Source organism: Aulostomus chinensis, chromosome 5 (genome assembly GCF_037954235.1).
Source record: "Aulostomus chinensis isolate RoL2024-O1b breed Wild chromosome 5, RoL_Achi_v1.0, whole genome shotgun sequence".
Lineage (NCBI taxonomy): Eukaryota > Metazoa > Chordata > Actinopteri > Syngnathiformes > Aulostomidae > Aulostomus > Aulostomus chinensis.
The window spans coordinates 24,670,330-24,690,631 of record NC_141324.1 but is presented as its reverse complement, the minus strand read 5'-3'; the positions used below and the strand labels follow the sequence as shown (position 1 = coordinate 24,690,631).

The window sequence follows — 20,302 nt, the reverse complement described above, 5'->3', positions numbered from 1 at the left end:
ACGAGACACAGGAAACTTGTGCGTTTAATGGTTTATTTTGCTACTTCCTTTCAGGGTGGATGTGGGACATGTTGTCACATGTGAGGAGGAGATTTCCTGTTTACTTTTTGGGAATCAAAGTGAACAGTTAAGTCACTTACTCATGGGGATTAGTACATAAACGTGTATGGGGACATGAGCAGTCTGAGTTTAGCTTCAGTTGAAAGTGGTAAGAGGCTTCACCCGTTTGTGCCTGCAATGATTTCAATGGTGTTTCTCTGTGTTTATGTGTTAGGGTTGCGTTTGGAATGGAAATTCTTTGTAGTTTTATTTGTTCTTTTTATGTTCTGTCAAGTTCTGGTTTATCTGAAAATCACGGCCAGTCGTGTGTCCAGCAGGGATTTTTACAACCACACCAAGAGTAAGAGCAACATTTACATGCCAAGTAGCTAATTAGCCATCTAGCCTGCTAACAAAGCAGTATTAGCAGAAGAATGTCCCTGATGAATGGTTGTCTGGACAAAGCGTGTTCATGACTGTAAATCAGATCAGAAAGACGGCAGCAGGAAAACTAATTTGGTTGTTGGGTTGTAATTTAGTCTCAAGCTATGTCTGCAGTTAAAGTAGCAGTAGTTCATTGTTTACCGCAACATTAGTGGGAACCATAATGAAACCAAATAGCTCTAAAATAGATTTTTCCCTGAAGAGATCTGATGTTTTTCTCAAAGGAGACAAGTGGTGCAAAGAGCAGATACACGCAGTTAAATTCCAGAACGGCTTTAAGGGAACAAATGAATTTATTCAAAGTTTTACTGGTCAAGGAAAAAAAGGTTTTTAATGAGACATCTTGGCATTCAGCCGAAAGCAGCATGCAGCTGACAACAGGAGGAAGTGCCCACACACACACTACTGTGTGTGTGTTCATTTAATATACACACACACACACACACACACACACTAGCACACGTATATGAGAGGTAAGAGGGTTGAAACACTGTGGCAGTGACCTAACAGGGCAGCAATAAGTGCTAAATATCTCAGAAGTACATTTTTATATATCTTATGCAATATAGTTTCTTCGTCATCCTGTTTGTTTGTTTAAACTTTTGTAATTTGAAACAAAATTTAAACAGCACTGTTCCAACTTTTGGCCTTGGTCCCTGCTGGAGCTCTGTGGTTGAGTATTTCTTCCCAAGACATGAAGACAGTGATCCTGAACCCCATGACACAGCACTGATACAGCTCCACAGGGAGCTCGAAAACAGCTAAAACAGCTAAAAGAGGTTATGACTCAGTCAGTGGCATGGTCACAGCCGCAACCGCCCCCACCCCCCCACCCCCCCTTTTCATCTCTCTGTGGGAGAGTGGGGATCAGATTATCTCACACTCAGAGAGAGGAAAGGCCCGGAGCAACTGCTGAGACCACAATATGCTGTCGGCGGTGTATCGGATGGTGAAGTGTTAGCATGACTTATGTCTAGCGTCTCAAACCCTCAGCTCTAATAACATGCCTGCCATATATCTGAGTGAGTAGATATATATACCGACAAAAATAGAAAAAAGCATGTTGGCAAGCAGACACTTGTATACTTACCTCCCACTGCTTCTAGTCTACCATGCAAAGGAAAAGAAATTGAGCTCCCTGAAGAGCCAGCATGGCAAAGCAAGAGCCAGCAAGTTGATTTTGTGTGTGTGTGTGTGTGTGTGTGTGTGTGTGTGTGTGGGGGGGGGGGTATTTGCCCCTAAACTTTGCAGTGAATTAATTAGACTTAAGGGTTTGCAGAGAATCCAGGGAGGCCTCAGGAGCCAGATGGCCCTTGACAAGACACGGTGGTTGACTCTGCCATATGGCACCACTCTTTAATCAGTGCCGTTTATACGACTGCAGTACTCCTCCCAGACAGCAGGGGTAGGTACGAGGAGGCAGATGATCTTTGGGAGGGTAAAAGATACTTTCCCACGGACAGATAAATCAAACATCTGTGTGGACTCATGTCTACGATATGCAGTTCCATTCCAAAGAGCATGTGTGAGAAAATACTATTAAAACTGACTGAGGATTAGAGTAGCATGTGGAAATTGTCTTGAGGCAAAAACCCAGACATATACAAGACATGGAAATACTGAGGTTTTGAAAAAAAAAGAAGATCTTATGTGAAATGAGAAGAAAGAGCACGCGCTAAATATTTATCTTCAAGACAAAAAAAAAGTCATTGTCTCACCTGGATATGGCACCCTGCCCTTGGTCACCAGCTCAGTCAGTAGTATACCAAACGACCAGACATCCGACTTGATAGTGAAGCGGCCGTACAGAGCAGCTTCAGGGGCCGTCCACTTGATGGGGAATTTAGCACCTGGATGCAAAATGAGATTGAACAATTAGTAAGAGAAAAAGAGATTGTAAATGATCAAAGTGTGCTTTCATTTTGGTTAAAACTAAAACTCAAATCTCAACTGCTAATGGAAAAGTTGGTAAGAGATAAATTGATGCAGCAGCAAAAGACATCAAGGGCTTGGAATAAATTAAGTCTATTTAAAGCCAATGCAGTCTACACACACACCCACCCACACACACACACGCACACACACACATCCTACCTTGTCTGGCAGTGTACTCGTTGTCCTCGATGAGTCGAGCCAGGCCGAAGTCGGCGATCTTACACACCAGGTTGTCGGCCACCAGGATGTTGGCAGCTCTCAGGTCCCTGTGGATGTAGTTCATCCGCTCGATGAAGGCCATGCCGTCTGCGATCTGGAACAGGATTGGACAGGAGCGACAGGGATGGAGGGATGGATGGTCACCAACAGAGAGATGCAACCAAAACAAACAGTTAACACAAGCTTTTGAAAATTTAAAGATGGCCATCAAATATTTATTGGTAATGGAGCGGTCATTTTAAAATAATGTATTATTCAGTCTAGGTGGTTTAAATCAACAGTTGCCAAATCTTTTCAAACAACCTCCTCAACCGGGTGTCAGCTCCCTCAGAGGTGTAAGGAGGTGTCAGCCTGCCTCGGTCTAATTTTCAAACACTTTTCCACTCTGCTGCGTGACGAGGAGAGGGAATGCAGAGACACAAACTAAGAGCAGATCACAGTAGGCGACTGGGGAGGCGAGTTTAAGTGGCCTCTGATGAGCGGCGCTTAAGTACTACAGGCTGTTAAGTGGTGGAGAATGAGGGGAGGCACATCCAGCCAGCAGGCACAGGAGGACAGGAGGAGACGGTAGAGATGTCAGGTTGGATATTAACTAAATATGACAGCCAGATGGTGAGCAAACTAAAAACCTTATGCACAGGGACTGAATATTTGACTCATACAAGCGTGTCTGGAAACCTGCCCACACTGAGCTCCTTGTTTTATGACTGAGCCGACAGATTCCTTCCTTCCTTCACACAGAGCTAAAGAGCAGCTGGGAAGGTAACAGGCCTGTGTTGCTATTCAGAGGAGTGTTTGATCCTACCTGTGCAGCCATATCCACCAGCTGAGGCAGCTTCAGATACCTCCCATCTCCTTCCTTCAGGAAGTCCAGTAAACTCCCTGTCAAGAGTTATAGAAAGCGTCAAGCAGGATCGATGGAGCTGTAGGAGCATCGATTGACACTGAAACTCAGCAACACACGCTGAAACAAACAGATCAATGGGAGGCAACACGACTGCGCTGCCAAAGATCCCACAGGCTTCACCCATCAAGTTGAGTTCTGTTACGTGTTGTCATTTTACTTGTGCTTCACTCAAATTCAATCAGAATCCTGCATAACAGATTTAAGTGAGTCCCAAAGGAGCAAATCTGAAACTAAGTGCATAAGCTTCTGTTCATTATTTTACGGCAAATTTACAGATCCACGATCCTGAAACGTTTATAAAATCATACATTCATGACCATTCTGCACATTAAGAACACTGAGGAAGATAAAAGTTGGTCTTAAAAATTTTTTTTTTTTAAAAAGACCATTCGCTACTATGCACTCAGGGTTTCATACAATAGCAAAGATCATGTTTTTTTTTTACCGAATACCTCAATAACAGTACTGTGACAATATTGTACTTTTGGTCCCCACACAAAAGATTGAGAGAGATTTTTGATGATGAACAGAATGTGTATACAATGAATGAGCAGATAAAGGAAAATATCAAACAGCTCTTACAGTCTGGAAAGCTCAGAAAGTGACATCACTTCTACTGTAATAGAGCCTTTAAAACCAGAAAAAGACAACACATGTAATTTATCATGATATCAGTTTCAGATATCTACAATAATATCTAGTCTCATATCACAATATCTGCCCAAACGTCAGTCACTCTGCTCCTGAAATAAAAATGCAGACTCTGAGTGCTTCTGCTGACTTTTAGGAGCATGATTTATTGTTATGATTTCACCATGTTCCCTGTCTTCAGATGAGCACCAAGCCTTCTGTCAGGCTGAAGCAGAGTCCTTTTTTGAGACTCTATCACAGTATCGGGATGCTGCCAAGCCGTATTCATGACAAAATGAGCATCGGGAGCCTGTTTGTTTAATAACCAGTATACACTGTGTCACTTTGGGCTAACATGTAAGATAACTAAGAACCTCCTAGCGTGACCTAAGGCCACTGTTTGGGGTCAGGACCAGACACAGCAGTTACCCTGGTCTTGCCAACTCAAGATAGCCTACGACAAACATCTGACCACGGCAGTTATGCAGGCAATCATGTTCAAGTGCGACTGCTGCCACAACCTCCGTCAACGAACCAAGCAACAGAAGTGCAGCGTGAACTGATACAGTGATCAGCACAATGGTGACGGAGTGACCCAGCTCGCAGCCATAACCGTGTCCATGCTTTTTTATTCCTCATCTTTTACTAAGCTTTGTCCATGCGCATGGATGCTGCAATTCCGTGAGTTTGCTTCTTGTTTCGATCACTGTTGCCATAGCAACCAGATGCAAATTGATAACGCTGCACACTGACTTGCCTCAATGTCTATATGGGTGCCTCATTTCACAGAGCACATGCATCAGACTGATGGTCAAACCTGAGACTATTAGATGCGTGTTGCACAGCGTGGCATCAATTAACTTACAGTGATTGCAAATCTCGATCTGTAGGAGCCTCTAGGCAGTTAAGAATTTAGATGGCACATCGATACCCTAGACAGCACTTCAACAGCCTTTTCACACACCCACAAGAGTTCCTTGGTTCCTTGTACAAAGCACACTAGATTATCTGACTCAACACTCAGCGATTTGGTTTCTTGACAACTTTTAATTACGAGCATCGAGAAGCATGAGCTGTCTTTACCTTTGCCCATGAACTCAGTGACGATGTAGATGGGCTCCTCAGACACCACCGCGTACAGCGGCACCAGTTTGTCATGGCGGAGTTTCTTCATTATCTGAGCCTCTTGCAGGAAAGCCTCTGGGGACATGGTGCCTGGCTTCAGGGTCTTAATTGCCACTTTAGTAGTGCCATTCCATGTGCCTGAATAAAAACAAGTCAAAAGTGGTAACTGATTTCTGGTAAAAACCACACACATCTGATTTGTGTAATCTACTACACATATGTACAGAATAATGCATTAACCTAGTTTAAAAATAAAACAAATATAAAGTGAAAGGCATGTTACAGACTTTTTGACCCCTTTTAGGTGATGGACATGTCAATCCTAAAAATCCACCTTCAAGCCAGTGATCTCTGGCAGCCTTCCCTTGTGTAAAGAGCAGCTGAGCAGAGAAAGAACACGGCTGCTTAAATAATCAGCCACTTCCTGGTTGAGAGCCACTTACTCACGCCCTGCTTACATACAATGAGCAGTGGCAGGAGATCTAGTGCTTCCGTCATTAGGCTGACCTTCATGAATGAATCATACTGGGCAAACGCTACACACACAAGCACGCTGAAGGACAAAGTAGGACAATATCTCATTAATATGGTGAGAACACAGGGTGCAATAGAGGTCAAAAGCACAAGCGGGCATTTAAAAGAAACAAAACGCTGGACAAATGTATGAACAAAGAGGGAATTTTCAGCAAGAAGTTGTGGCTGAGCAGAAAAACCATCAAGGACAAATGTTGAAGAGGCATGCGAGAGGAATTCCTGGGATTGCACGGCAGGTCTAGGCTTGCCGCAGGCAGGGCTTAATGAAAGAGTAAATGATGAAAGAAGCGAGTGGTGTTGGTTGAAAGGAACCCGCCTCACATGCAGGCTGGAGAACTGAAGCGTAGGCGGATGACCTGCGATTACTGAGCTGAGAGCATGTGCACGTGTGTGCGCAAACTGACAGAAATTAGCAGTATGTGGGCCAGTGTGGCACTGAGATGTGAGGTCAGAAACATAAATAATTCTACGAAGTAATTCAGTTTATCTGAGTTAACTGCTTCAGGATTCCTTGCCATTAAATTTACATTGGTCATAAATCATGTATATTGGATGATTTGTTTCTATATGAACGCACTGGTGTCCATACAAATGATATTCTTTACTAATTCATGATCAGTGTCAAACTACTTCTTAGTGGATTAAGTAGGAGTTTTGTTTGCATGGGAAATGTAGATGCCCAGCGCCATAAAAGCTTCAGACCCACATCAGTTCATTTGAACTGAACAGCCGCGATCAGTCTCATCTAATCCTGTTGTCCCGTAGCAAGGTTTGCAGGCAGTCATGACAAAGGAGGAAAACATTCTAGTTCTGCATTGACTGACTGAGTGAAAAGAGAACCCAACTCATCAATATGTGACTGAGTTTCCAGATGGCAAATATTTCAATTTTGCAGCGTCACTTCTGGTGTGACCAAAGTGAACAGATTTACAAAGAGAGGGTTCACCAAAATAAATAAATTTAGAGATTTTGTTTCAAAAATGAGTGCCAAACAATTCCCTACTGACTTGTTTGTGGAAACCACCCCCCATGCAAACATAAAGTCCACATTAGTACAGCGGTGGTGACGTCTTACCCATCCAGACTTCTCCGAAGCAGCCCTGGCCCAGCTTGACCTCCAGTCTCAGAGACTCTCTGGGTATTTCCCAAGCATCCTTAGCAAGTCCCTGGGTCTGCGGCTTCACCGTGGGACACACAGTCGTTAGCCTGTAGCACAACCCATCGGCGTGTTCTGGGCAGGAACAGACATGTAAAGATGCACAGAGAAAAGAGAGAAACAAACATAGATACCGGTAGTTGAATTTGTTTGCATCGGTGACCAGCTCTCTATCAACAATCAGGGAGGAGGGTTGGAGAGTTAGCTTGGACCATCGCTGATGGGTAGATGTACGGCAGAGACTAACTGACAAGCAAACTGTGTTTATTACTTGTTGTCGAAGTTACTGCTGCAGAAATTCAAGTCTACAGTTGTTAAACCAGCAAAAGAAATTCATTTAGGTCCAACAACTAAACAAAAGACATTGATTTTTTTTTTTTTTTTTTTTAAATGATGACATATAACCTGTTAGTTTCAGCATGCTTCGGACAGTCCCCCCCCCCAAAAAAAATATTCATGTCTTTTTTAGCTCACGTCTCATAGGTTTTACATTTTTTGGGACTTTGTCATGATTACTGAGCCATGACCATGTCAGTAAAACCACTGCATGTAATGGGTTTACAGTCACTGCCAGAGGAAAAAATCCTCAGTAAAACATATTCAACATATACCCCAGCAACAGATCTGCAGTTGAATAATTCATTTTCCTCTACAAGCACTGTATTCATGGGCTGAAATGTTGAATAAAACAAGAGCAGGTACTACTTGTACTTCCAAAACCCTTCAAAGAAGACAACATGTTGACCCAACGAGACCACACAATCCAAACACGAGGGGAAAACACCAGCGTGAACAAGGACAGAATGTGTACCTGTGTAGTGTTTCACCAGCTTCTGTAGTGTCTCAAACTGGGCTCGAGTTGTGATGTAATAACCGCCGTTATCCAGCTTTCGAATTTTGTAGTGTTTGACGTTGTCTCCCTTTACGTCATCCCAGTCCCGGATCGATAGAGAGTAGGCACCTTGAAAATACACAGGAATGAAGATGGAAAGTGTTCAAATTCTCTGGTTTGAACTCATGACTGCAATAAATCAAAAGCCGCTGTCCTCGAAAGCTCAAACAAGCCAAAACACAAAACATCTTTTGGTTCTACATTCAACTGCAACACTAACAATTGCAGTCTTTTCTCTTGGAAGGAAAAATATTTTTACCCTTGGTTGTTTCACTCTCTCGTGCCAAGAAAGTACCACGCTGGTTCCCTGGCAGCAATAAAAGACGCTCGGCATCTTTGCGGCCCATTTTACCAAAATACCATCTGCCAATAGAGAGAAAACCAAATGCTCAATCGGAGAAGAAGATGTCAATGTGATGTACTGTATAATAAGCACAAATTTATGTCATATGATAATAACATGGTGACAGAGATGTGATGTTAGAGATTTGGAAATTCTCTGGCCTCAAGCTTTAAAGTGGATCTTCTGAGGTTGTCTTCAAAGTTGGAGGCAAAATCCTAAAATCTTTTTAAAGTCCAAATAATTTGGACTAGTCTCTATCATTAGAGTCCGTGATTAATGCCAGCTGGGCTTCAGCTTGTTCCAGTAACATGGCTCAGGTGTTCTTTCCCTCCAAACACAGTTAAGTAGGACTCAAGAATTTTTAGGATTCACAGAGGTTTGGTCCAGAGACGAGGAGGAAGAGCAGCAAAGCTAAATGCCTTTGGATGGAAGAGTTATAATAAGTATGTGGGATCGTCGCTGCCAGAGGGTCGTTTTGTGAGGTAGGAGGCAGACATTTATTCACAGGTGCAACCAAGAAATGTGCAACAAAAACATAAATAAACTGGGGAAAAAAGACAAAACTATTCACACAAGAAACTGAGGATAAATCAACTACTAATAATACAAAACAAAATAACAGCACCAGCCCTAGCATCTGCTGTGCTTAACCTTCCCCCTGGCATCCCCAAACAACTGAAGTTGTACACTGGCACACCTCTCAGTAAGCTGTCAGGCCCTCATCATCCTCACTACAGGGGTGGACTCTCAGATAATATCTCAGAACCAGAAAATAACCTGGTAACGTTCCATGTCCCAAAAGCCAGCTTCCATGCCTGGGGTTCAGACAGCCGAGGCCCCCGCCTTGGACTGCCACCCAAGCCACATTGCACCGGACCCCTCCGGTTCCTCCTATGGGTGGTGAGTCCAAGGGAGGACGTGCTCGTGCCACCTTTTCGGGCTACCTAAGGTGGAGGAGTTTAAGTATCTCGGGGTCTTGCTCACGAGTGAGGGTAGGATGGAGCGGGAGATTGACAGGCGGATTGCGGCGGCGTCCGCAGTGATGCGGGTGCTAAACCAGTCTGTTGTGGTGAAGAGGGAGCTTAGCCAGAAGGCGAGGCTCTCGATTTACCGGTCAATCTATGTTTCAACCCTCACCTATGGTCATGAGCTTTGGGTAATGACCGAAAGAACAAGATCGCAAATACAAGCGGCCGAAATGAGTTTCCTCTGTAGGGTGGCTGGGCTCTCCCTTAGAGACAGGGTGAGAAGCTCAGTCATTTGGGAGGGGCTCAGAGTAGAGCCGCTGCTCCTCCATGTCAAGAGGAGTCAGTTGAGGTGGTTCGGGCATCTGGTGAGGATGCCCCCTGGGGAGGTGTTCCAGGCATGCCCAACTGGGAGGAGGCCCCGAGGCCGACCCAGGACAAGCTGGAGGGATTATATCTCACGACTGGCCTGGGATTCCCCCGGAAGAGCTGGTTGAAGTGGCTGGGGAGAGGACAGTCTGGGCTGCCTTGCTGAGGCTGCTGCCCCCACAACTCGGACCCACCGGATAAAGCGCAGGACGACGATGACCAGAAAATAACAAAGAATAATTTCCGATAAGAATTCCAATCTCCCACTTTACACGAATGCATCCAGAAATGCACTATTTTCTGCTCAATACCAAAACATACATGAAACCCATAGTCATACGATCGGCAGCTTCCCCCTCAGACATGGTAGGGCGCTCGACGTCTTCACTGATGTCACTGAACGCTTAATAATGAGGGCGGTCCCCTCCCACACTATGATTTCCCACGACTGGTAAGACAAAGGAAACTTTGCTAAACTGTGATGAAAATAGCAATAAAAGCAACTGAAATAACAATGATTGTCTGTTTAAGAATTAAGAATGATGGAAATCTCAACTAAATATAACGGCTCAACATAAACAGACCCAGGACAGAATTGTGTATTGACGCGATCAGGAGAAATTCAAGGTTAACGAAACAGGTAGTGAAACTAAACAAACAAAAGGTGGGGAAAAGAATGGCTTGAAATAAAACAGATACATAAGTGACAAATGACAATAAAGTCCACTCTGTCACCCCCCCTCCCCAAAGAACGTTACTCTTCAGAGGAACAGGACTTGAAATCTGCCACTTATGGGACCTTCAAAAAAGCCTCCTGAGTCTGTCTCCTTCTTCACAAAATGACCCTCTGGCAACAACCATCCCACAAAGTAGCTCTAACGTCTTGTGGTATTTAAAAGAGACTTTTGGCCATTAAAAACCTGAGAAAAGTGTCTAAAAGCAGCACTTCTTTCTGTCACAGCAGATGAACAGCAGTGGGAATACCAGCGACTATACAGGGTCCTGTTGTTTAGACTCTCTCCATGTGTGCATGATGGTTTAGTCACCAAGTGTGACCACTCAGCTGCATCATGTTAGTGAGGAACTAACTGAGCAGGAGGAGAAATAGTGAAGAAGCTGGGAAAGAAAAGACGGATGGAGCAAGATAGCAACAGAAAGAAATACTGAGTTCTCACTCTTCAGCTTGTATGGAGTCAGCCGGGGCCACGTAGTTACTGGGGATGTAGCCTTTCTGTCCAGTGTTGATAGAGCGAGCCTCCCACCAGTCGCCTTCCCTGAGGAGAGCAAATGAAACAGAAGTTAGTGCACACAGAGAAAAGCAATTCAAGAAATACATCCACCCTGACAAGTGCACTGAGTGTCACTGAAGCACATCTTCAATTAACATATTCACACAGTCACAAAACAAATCACGGTTGACGAAACGGATGGACTGACAAGAGCATTGTTGGTAAATTCTGCTACAAAAAAGGATGTAAAGGACTTGACATGTAGGAAGAATCTTTCTATTGGACTTTTGAGCAGATCTGTCCTCCTCTCACCCCTGAGCAGGAGAATATTCATCAGCGGAAATGCGACGTGAAAACAGAGTTATTGGGGACGCGTGTGATAAATGAACGTGCAGCCCCGCTCATTCCGCCACCTCGACACCGCTGGTCACAGAGCGGCAAACTATGAGCTGAAAATAATTTCCTCATGTCTGCGTTAGACGGCAATAATTTCCATAAAACATTACACTGTGATTTTTTTTTGACAGATATTGCAATGGGGATATCTTTCATTGTTTTAGTGCAAATGGTCTTTTTTCGTATTTAATTTTGAACAATATAAGAATAATGAGATTTTTGTTGGGTTCTCTACCAATCAAGCATGCAAGCAAGACTGGAGGACAGAATTTGTAGTCATTGCTTCATATGTAATGATATTTTGAGATACATTTTATCCGAGTCCTGAAATTGCAGCTCATGTAATTGGATATTACACACGGTTGGTCATAATAATATTTCTGATTCATTGAGCACCCTTGGTCTGTATCTTTTACTGTCATTTCCTTTTACATTATTTCAATGGAACACTGCAGGGGTGTCATTTTGGAAAATAACATTTACTATAAAAAAAAAAGTAAATGTAAAAAATAAACTGATTCCATTATATTCTGCTCTGTTTGACATTCAGGCATATTAGTGTGCTGCTGAATACACCAGAAAGCTTATTAAACATTCAATTATCTTGTAATGTTTGAATACATGTAACAAAAACACACTGAGAATGAAGAATGATGACTAGCGGGAGAGAAGTGATGAGAACAGATGGCCCATTAGAGGAACCTATTAACCCAGACAGACTTCAGCCTTAATATCAGACCTGAATACAATGAGGGATTAAACAAACACTCACATAGCAGGAGAATGGCGACGTTAGCAAGTAAATGCACTCACGTGTTGTTGATAATCTGGAAGCGATCCCCCTTTTTAAACGACAGATCGTCAGACGTCCTTGCCTCGTAGTCGTACAGCGCTACGAAAAACGTCACACCGCCTGAAAGTAGGAGGAACGGGGACAGACGTGACTACAGCTGCTGGGGAGTCCTGCAGAGAACTCAAGATTAAATAAAGAGTCCAGCAAAGAGAAAAATACATTTGAAACCAGGAGGAGAATGAATCGAGTCACCTTTAAAATGATGTATGACCTTTTTAAATCCTGCCTTTGTTTGTCCTTTTTGCCCTTACTCAACATGAAGGAACATGGAATTATGGGAGTTGTTGTCTTCGGTGTTAAAAAAAAAAATATCGGAAATCATGTTCAATCAGCTAAAGTTATTTCAGTTGTGGTTTAGGCTGGCAATGCTTTGCGGTCAAAACTGTCCTAATTAAAAAGAAACAACATGTTTTTGTGTTGTAGCTCACACATCCGTTGTGACTTGCACAGCACAGTAACCTTGATACTGAAATATCTTGATTATTGTGTTAAAAAATGTCATGAATTAATGAAAATATGAGTTGCACGACTAAAAAAAAAATAAAAATCAGGAGGTAACACCATTGTTGGAAACATTTGAAATAATTCAAATATAAGCCCAAGCATATAATATTGGTCAAATTGTTTTTAGATATTTTGTTGCAGAAATGTTAAATATCATGAGTCTTTTTTTTCTTTGCCTCAACAGGAATAAGAAGTTTGTTCTTGGCTTGGAGGGATTTTTAGTTGCCTCTGTTCTATTTTGAAAGAAACCTCCCAGGATTTTTCTGCTCTTTAATGATGAGCGACTGCAAACATAAAAGACCACCACATAAAAAAACAGCACCCACAACCTTCAATGCCCATATGAAAACAAAATATTCCCTCTGATTCATTTTACTTATGATTCTACATTCTGTCACTCTGGAGTTGAAGTCAGTGAATCAAATTGGTGAATATATTTATGAAATGTATGTTACATTGATCATCCTGAATGACTTGAGAGTTCTTTTCACAATTTCAATAACTATAGCATAAAGTAGATTGAAATGTGCCTAAGTAACTTGAGTGAATCCAGTGCAGGCTTCGATTTTGTTTGGCTCAGGGGAGTCCGTGCGCCTGCATTGCTTCCCACAGTATAGACCTATTTTGGGTTTCTATTTGGTCTGACTCATTTCAAATATCTCATTTGCATAACATCTGCTGCTCATAAAGTGCCGCAATAACAAATATTCGGCTGAGTATATTCTTAAATTATATAGTGACCTGCACATAATGGAACAGAATGAAAAGTTAGAACATGGCACAGGAAAATAGCGCATGTATATGCATAAGGCTGTATTTCTGATTTGCAAATGAGCACGCTAAATTCATGTTTGCCATTATAATAAAAAGCAGCAAAACTTTGAGTTTACTTCTCCGAAGGAGCTTTGGGAACTGAAGTTGTATGAATATATTTGAATTTAAATAAGGACGTCTCATTCATGTTGAAAAAGGTTTTTCTCAAATTTGCAAATGTGATATTCCCATAGCCCTCTCTGAAAACTGACCTGTGATGACACTAGGGAAGGGACTGCTCACAGCCACCGAGGTGAAGGAGGTGGAGGCACCGCCGAAAGGTGTCATGGTGGAAGACGCCCCACCAAAGGGTGTGAGGGCGGCAGCATGGCTGTTGTAGCTGTTGTTGTGTGTCTTCATTGCTGGTGAATGACCCATGAGGGTGGGTTCAGGCCCATAGTGGCCCAGGTGGGCATTGACTGGCGTGGCGTTGGTATTGTCTGGTCGGTATTTCAGTGCTGGGCCCTTGTCCTCTTTACTCCTGACACAACCCATCGTCAAACCTGCGGGGACACGAAGGAAGATTTGCTCAACTGTCTGATACTGAACTAATGCTAATTAATTGGGCAGCAAACACAAGGAGACAATGGATTCATGTTCCTCACAAAGAGAATATTGTCTCTAGGACTGAAAAAATAAAGCTTGGTGATTATTCTAACATACTAGGATATGACAATGAACAACAACTAATTATCGGACTGATTTGGAATTATAATACTGGTGTCGCTAGGAAACCTCCTAAACACACTGATCACTTCCACGCTGCAACACGAGCAGACTGCTTCCACTGAGAATCCATGTAAGAGAATTTTATTTCATTAAATAGGGTTGAACACCATATCAAAATTTGTCATGCTGAGACTAAATGACCCCCTTTAAATCCCTTAAAACTCCTCAATTATAAATATTAACAGCAAACAGAAAATCAGGTGTATACATTGGTTTGAATGAGCCCTTGCTTGTGATGATGTCATAACTTGTATCACTAAGCCCAAGAAACAGTTGTGATACTACCCTGGAGCTTGGGGGGGTCTTTTTCTTCTTGGCATAACTCTCCAGGCCAGAAGACAAAAACCGGGAGCCAAAGAATGACCTCTCATGACTTCACCATTCCCAACAAAAGCTTTTTAAGCCAGCTGAGCCAGGAACTGGATCCTCACAGCCTGTGGCCATTTCAACTCCCCCCTGTAATCACACTATCACTGACACCACCTTCAGACCAGCAAAAAGCCCCTCAGTGTCAAGAGCTGGTTCTCTCCCCTGCTGTACTTGCCGCTATACGAGACCCCTGTGTTTGCACATTTCAAGGACTACATCCAAATTACTCCACATGTAAATACAGATAAGGTGTATAGATAATCCTTCTCTCAAGTGCTTTTGCCAGGAAGTTCCTGAATGTGTGCTGAGCTGGAACGGTTCCCTTCACAATACAAACAGGATTTTTTTTCTTTACGTTTTTCTTTACTATGATGCATGGGGGGGGGGGGGGTATCATATCAAATGTGTTATTTGCAGAATAGAATCCAAGTACATGTTCATTATAATACAAACAAAACCCTTCAGCAAGCTATACATCTTACATAAGAAATTGATGCTCTATCAACATCATGCATAATTAGATTTAGTTCTGCTCCCTTTGATGTGAGGATCCGTGAAAGAGGGGAAAAAAGGGCCATGCAGTATAAAGTACTTTAGTCAGACTGAGTAGAGGGTAGTACACATATCGCCTCCTATCTCATTCAAATCCTTCTAGGATTTTTCTTTGAAAAGACGGGTCCCCAAAAATGAATACATCATCTCCCAAAGGGAATCCTTTCCCTGGGTTTATTGATCTGGTGAAATTGTTTTTTTTTTCCCCTAATCAAATTATAACTCAAACCAATTTCAAAGAAGAAAATTCCCTTCAATCTACTCAAAGAGTGGCCTCGCCTTGTGAAGAAGAGCACTCCAGCCAAACCAAAACAGTCGACAATGTATAGATCTACTTATTTCAGATGGATGGTTTATTGACATCCTCCCACGAACAAAAGATATTGATTGACTGCAAGCAGATGCAAGTCAAATTGGCCCCAATCACATTCAAAAAATAATTATATACAGTGTATATTTGAGTGATATTTTGAAAGGACTGATAAACTAGTGGGACTGTCATTTTTGCTTTTAGTTTTTTCTGACAGAAATGAGTCTGTGCTAAAAAGGCATGTTTCCTTCCATCTGGACAGCTAAGATTATTAACCTGGAGCATCGCTGTGGCACCGCGACGCTTCATTTACAACGGTATGTTGTCATTTCATCAGCAATGTATGGATCCACATATTTGAGCTGGATGGCGTATTGGTTTCCTCGAATGAACAAACAGTATTGACTGAAATCCGATGGCGAGGCAGCGCAACAGATAATAAGATGAACGATGGTGTCAAAGGGATGGATGGAGATTCGTTATTTGGCTCTGCTCTCCTCTGCTCTTTGACCGAGCGCTGGGCTCATACACTAAATCACACAAACACGCCAGAGCGGAGAGGCTGCGGTGGAAACAGTAACACTGAGTAAACACACAAAATGTAGAAACAATACTGTCAACTGCCTCGTCTGCAGTTGTTGGTTGAGCTAATGTTGAATTTGTATTAAGAAGCTAACACCTGCAGGCAGCAGACGACCGCAGCAGCAGAGGCACAGCTGACGTCGGCCTTCATTCGGTGTTTCAATGTCAAGAATATTATTTACTTTACTGGCATTAATTATGGTTAATTATGAAATGTATTTTCCCCTGTGAACTTATTACTATTCTAACAATTCAAGCTTTCACTGATGCATAATTAAAATAAACAGCTGGATTAACCAGCACTATCACTTTTCAAACACTCCTTAGCAGACTGGGCTGTGCTGAGGACGTTTTATGTAGTAGAAATACAAAAATGTACGTCAGGTTACCATTAGCAGCACTGACTGCTTGCAAATTCATCATTTGTCTAAGGTCATTGATATACAGATTTGTGGAGGTTTGAATTTGCTGAAGTTGATTATATATGCAATTAAACAGTTATCAGTTTTGTAAATGTAGAATTCACAGCACAGCAGGTGGCCACGTGTCTCCATGTAGACTCCAAATATGACGCTAAAACAATTTTGACACCTCATTTGTTCCACAAATCTAACAATAGGCACCAGTGACATCAGATCAGAGGTCAAGATAAACATGACCGTCACCTCCGACCTTGTCCTGTCAAACAAGTCAACCCAGCAGAGTTCCACATGACCAAAACACTGATGGCCTGACATGGAACCTAATGCCACTAATTCCACAGCAAACTGAGAGCTAAGGTAAAAGAAAATATGGTGAAAGAGTGTTGGTGCCCTGTAATGAGTCCAAGTTTACAGTCCTGGCTGCGGCAACATACAATTAAGCCATGCGCTGGATGATAGTGCTGTTAATGTGTAATATCTGCATGGATTCATTTGCAGAATCAGAACACGGTGAACATCAAACCTAATAATAAAATGATCAGGAAACATCAGGCCTAAAAGGTTTAAAAAGCAACTTAATGCGTGTGGCTGCTTATCACAGACAGCAGTGATGGAGCTGTACCTGTACGTCACGGCAGCAACGCGTAACACCGCCTCAGCGTAGGAAGGAGGGTTGATGATGATGCATTATGCTAATTTCCAGTTGTGTGATTGTATTCAGGGACTCATCGAAGGCTACTACGTACTAAAGAAATGAAAGGAAATTAAAAAAAAGGTATAACATTCCATCCTTCTTCCCAAAGGATTACATTTTCAAAGTGTTCGACAGTTTACAACTGTATAAAAACTCATCTGTCTTAATGACTGTCAACCTTTAACCATATGTCACGCGCGCACACACACACACACACACACACACACACACACACACACACACACACACACACACACACACACACACACACACACACTAGAAGCCCAGGTGATCTCATACATTTGACACATGAGCGAGAGTCTCAAACTGTTTCAACACTCACACATTTCACTCGCCATCATTCCACAGAAAAGAAGAGGTGGCCTCGAGAGAAAGTCATGGCACGTTTGTGGTTTATTCACACCACAGACGGGAAAAAATAAATCTGAATGTAATCAGCGTTCCTGTTAAGTGCTGCTGCAGATACTGTTTATATCAGTGCACTTTTCAGACCCGGTGAAGTCGGCGTACTTCAACAAGCTGTTGTTGTCCAAATTGTGGAGCAACTGGGGTTGATATTCCAAAATCTGCTATCAATTCTACTGGCTGCTAGTTTATTCTTTTCAAGGATATTTTATTCCCCTAAAAAAAGGAAAAACTATCCATCTTCATGCCCTCAGAAACAAAGAAATCCTCATCTCCCCTGGGACAGAAAAAAAAAAGCTTTCTGTTTCTTTTGTCATTCCATCTTCCTTTTGTTACAGACAATGAGAAAATACCTTGTGGTGGTCTCACACAGTGCACACACCACACTCACTATGCAAACCCATACACATGCTAACACCAAGTCGTACAAATGCTAATAAGGGTACTGACAGCCTGAGCCAAGCAGCCTAACAATCAATCAAACCTGGCGCTCCGACTGGACAATGGTCGTTTCTACAGACAGACTTACAACCGCATTAGGAGCAGGAGACCGGCTGGCTGTTATAATTTCATTCATCTAATGTATCATTACTATTCAACACATTTAACGGAGCATAACTTAGGAGAACATTTCTGTTGAAGAGATTAGTAAGCAAAATTGTTTGTCTTCAAATTTACCAAACCTAATTAGGACTAGAATGACATTCACAGAAAATCCAATTATAGGCAGATTATTGTACACTCTCTCAGATAGTGCCCTAAATGAGGTTGAATCCAAAGAGACATCCGGCTTCATGGTCCTAGATATACATTGTGAGGTCAGAGAAGTAATTCCAGATTTCTCCAACATTTACAAACGTGATCCATCCTGTTCACAAAGATCACGCGGTTAGAATACTGGCTTGCACTGAATATGAAATAGAAATGCTTTGAATAACTTGACTCCCAGGAATACTGTCCCATACCAGTGTTGAGCACAACCAAGTGTGTGTGTGTGTGTGTGTGTGTGTGTGTGTGTGTGTGTGTGTGTGTGTGTGTGTTCAAACAAATGTTGGAGTCAGACCCCATCCAAGGCCATGTGACTGGCTGTGAGCCAGTGATGCCGTGTCAGATTAAGGACACACATAATGTTGCTGCTTTCCACAAGGCCAAGAGAAACTATGCCAGAGAGCTGCAGGAGGGAAGCGTTTGTTTTAGCTGGCAGGAGGAAAATAAGGCTATGTTACCAGGCTAAAACTGACACCTAGTCTAAATTAACATGTTACGACAGCAGGTACAGGCCACTTTGCAGGTGGACGCGAGTTAAGAGTCGAGGTGGGATATCAGAGTCATGTGAAGGTACTGATATTCACAGATCAGCTGACTTTGTTTCACAAATCGGTATAATGGTGGCGCACCAGACTTGATTCCATAGTTTGCACCGGATCAAGAATCAGTTGTTCCGTAACATGTCATTGATCTATTAAATGTGCATGTTTTAAAGTTTTTATGTAAATAAACCCACTGATGGGGGAAAAGATTAACCACATTTCCATCACTGGATCAGAATTGGAGATAATAAAAACTGGACACTACTGCATGGCAACGTGATGTAGGAACGAATGCTGATTATACCTCTGAAAACAAAAGCGAGTAGGTAAGTCACAAGAGCTAATGGATTTGCTTTGTCTAGGTGGGCAGGTACTGAAGATACTGGTCACTAACAGTATGTATAACGGCAGCAGCAAGAGCTGTAACAGATACGACGGAGACAGCAGGGATTTACCAGACCAGTGTAGCGCTGCATTAGCAAGTGAGCGGTTGTGAGTAAGCGTGAGAGCAGACTGTATTTCGGAAGCTAAAGAATAGCAGAGTTTTTTCCTGTGGTCTGAAATAAAACCAACATTGATCAATAAGTGACTCATGACTGTTTGCCGGTAAGTCAATCACCAAACATGGACGCGTGTGAGGACAGATAAAGCTTTTGAACGGTCAAAACACAAAACCAGAGAAAAGCTCCAGTGTATTCCAAAATTTCTCAAAAGTTGTTACAGACTCCTTAATTCCTGGTAATGTGACATCCCAATACTTTACCCGTGATAAACATGGTATCACAATAAAGTGATACTGCAACAGAGAACAGGAAAACTCCTTCACAACCCATGTTCAAATAAAAGCCCTCACTGACAGCACTGGTCGATCTGTTGATGTGGAAGATGGTCAATGGTTGTTTCATGGGTTTTGTCTTTTTGCCTAAATACCCGCCCTAAATCAAGCACGACAGCGCCCTGCTCTCACGGCTGACACAACTAATCAGATAAGATGCAACCGCAGAGAGTTCTGGGAGAAGGCCATCGACCTTTGAGCTACTGACTTGTTTAATCTTTACAGTCACTAAGGACGAGGCTGTGACTCAGTCTGCCTATCCAGCATCTAACTGATCTGAATAGTGGGTGTCGAACTCCAGTGCTTTTGGGAGCTGATCAGAGTCCGTCTGTAGCATACATTATCAAAAGGTTTACAAAGCCGGCACTGAATTTTGAGCTGAAAAAAAGTTGCACGATTGAACAACATAGAATTAACAAGCGTAATGATGCTGATAATGAAGTAATGATCAAAGTCATTTGTGAACAAAGTGTCAAGCGTTCTCTGGTTTCAGCATCTCAGTTGTGAGGATTTGCAGCCAGGAAACATGCTAATGGAGGACGTCACCGCGGGCTTCAGGAAACTGAGGATTTCCGTTCTGCTTTATAATGCTTCATCAGATTGGAATCTTTATTTCTTACTCCCTGAGCAGATAGCTGAAGGTTGACAATGTCTTTTTAAAATACAAACAAAAATTATGTTTAAGCTTGTGTTTACAGTTATATCTGAAGATTTTGTCTT

At 42.5% G+C, this 20,302-nt stretch overlaps 1 protein-coding gene across 2 annotated transcripts in view; it reads right to left on the bottom strand.

The window, feature by feature from the left end:
* Positions 1-20,302, bottom strand: part of yes1 (YES proto-oncogene 1, Src family tyrosine kinase) — a 120,712-nt gene that overhangs the window by 1,776 nt on the left and 98,634 nt on the right. For both annotated transcript variants that reach the window (XM_086204113.1, XM_086204112.1), the window contains exons 2-11: positions 13,566-13,856; positions 11,997-12,096; positions 10,734-10,832; positions 8,141-8,244; positions 7,801-7,950; positions 6,909-7,064; positions 5,258-5,437; positions 3,443-3,519; positions 2,578-2,731; positions 2,202-2,333 (exon numbers count right to left, since the gene is read on the bottom strand). In XM_086204113.1, coding sequence (XP_086060239.1) covers positions 2,202-2,333; positions 2,578-2,731; positions 3,443-3,519; positions 5,258-5,437; positions 6,909-7,064; positions 7,801-7,950; positions 8,141-8,244; positions 10,734-10,832; positions 11,997-12,096; positions 13,566-13,848 — 1,435 coding nt within the window. In that variant the 5' untranslated portion in view covers positions 13,849-13,856. The remainder of the gene's footprint in view (positions 1-2,201; positions 2,334-2,577; positions 2,732-3,442; positions 3,520-5,257; positions 5,438-6,908; positions 7,065-7,800; positions 7,951-8,140; positions 8,245-10,733; positions 10,833-11,996; positions 12,097-13,565; positions 13,857-20,302) is intronic.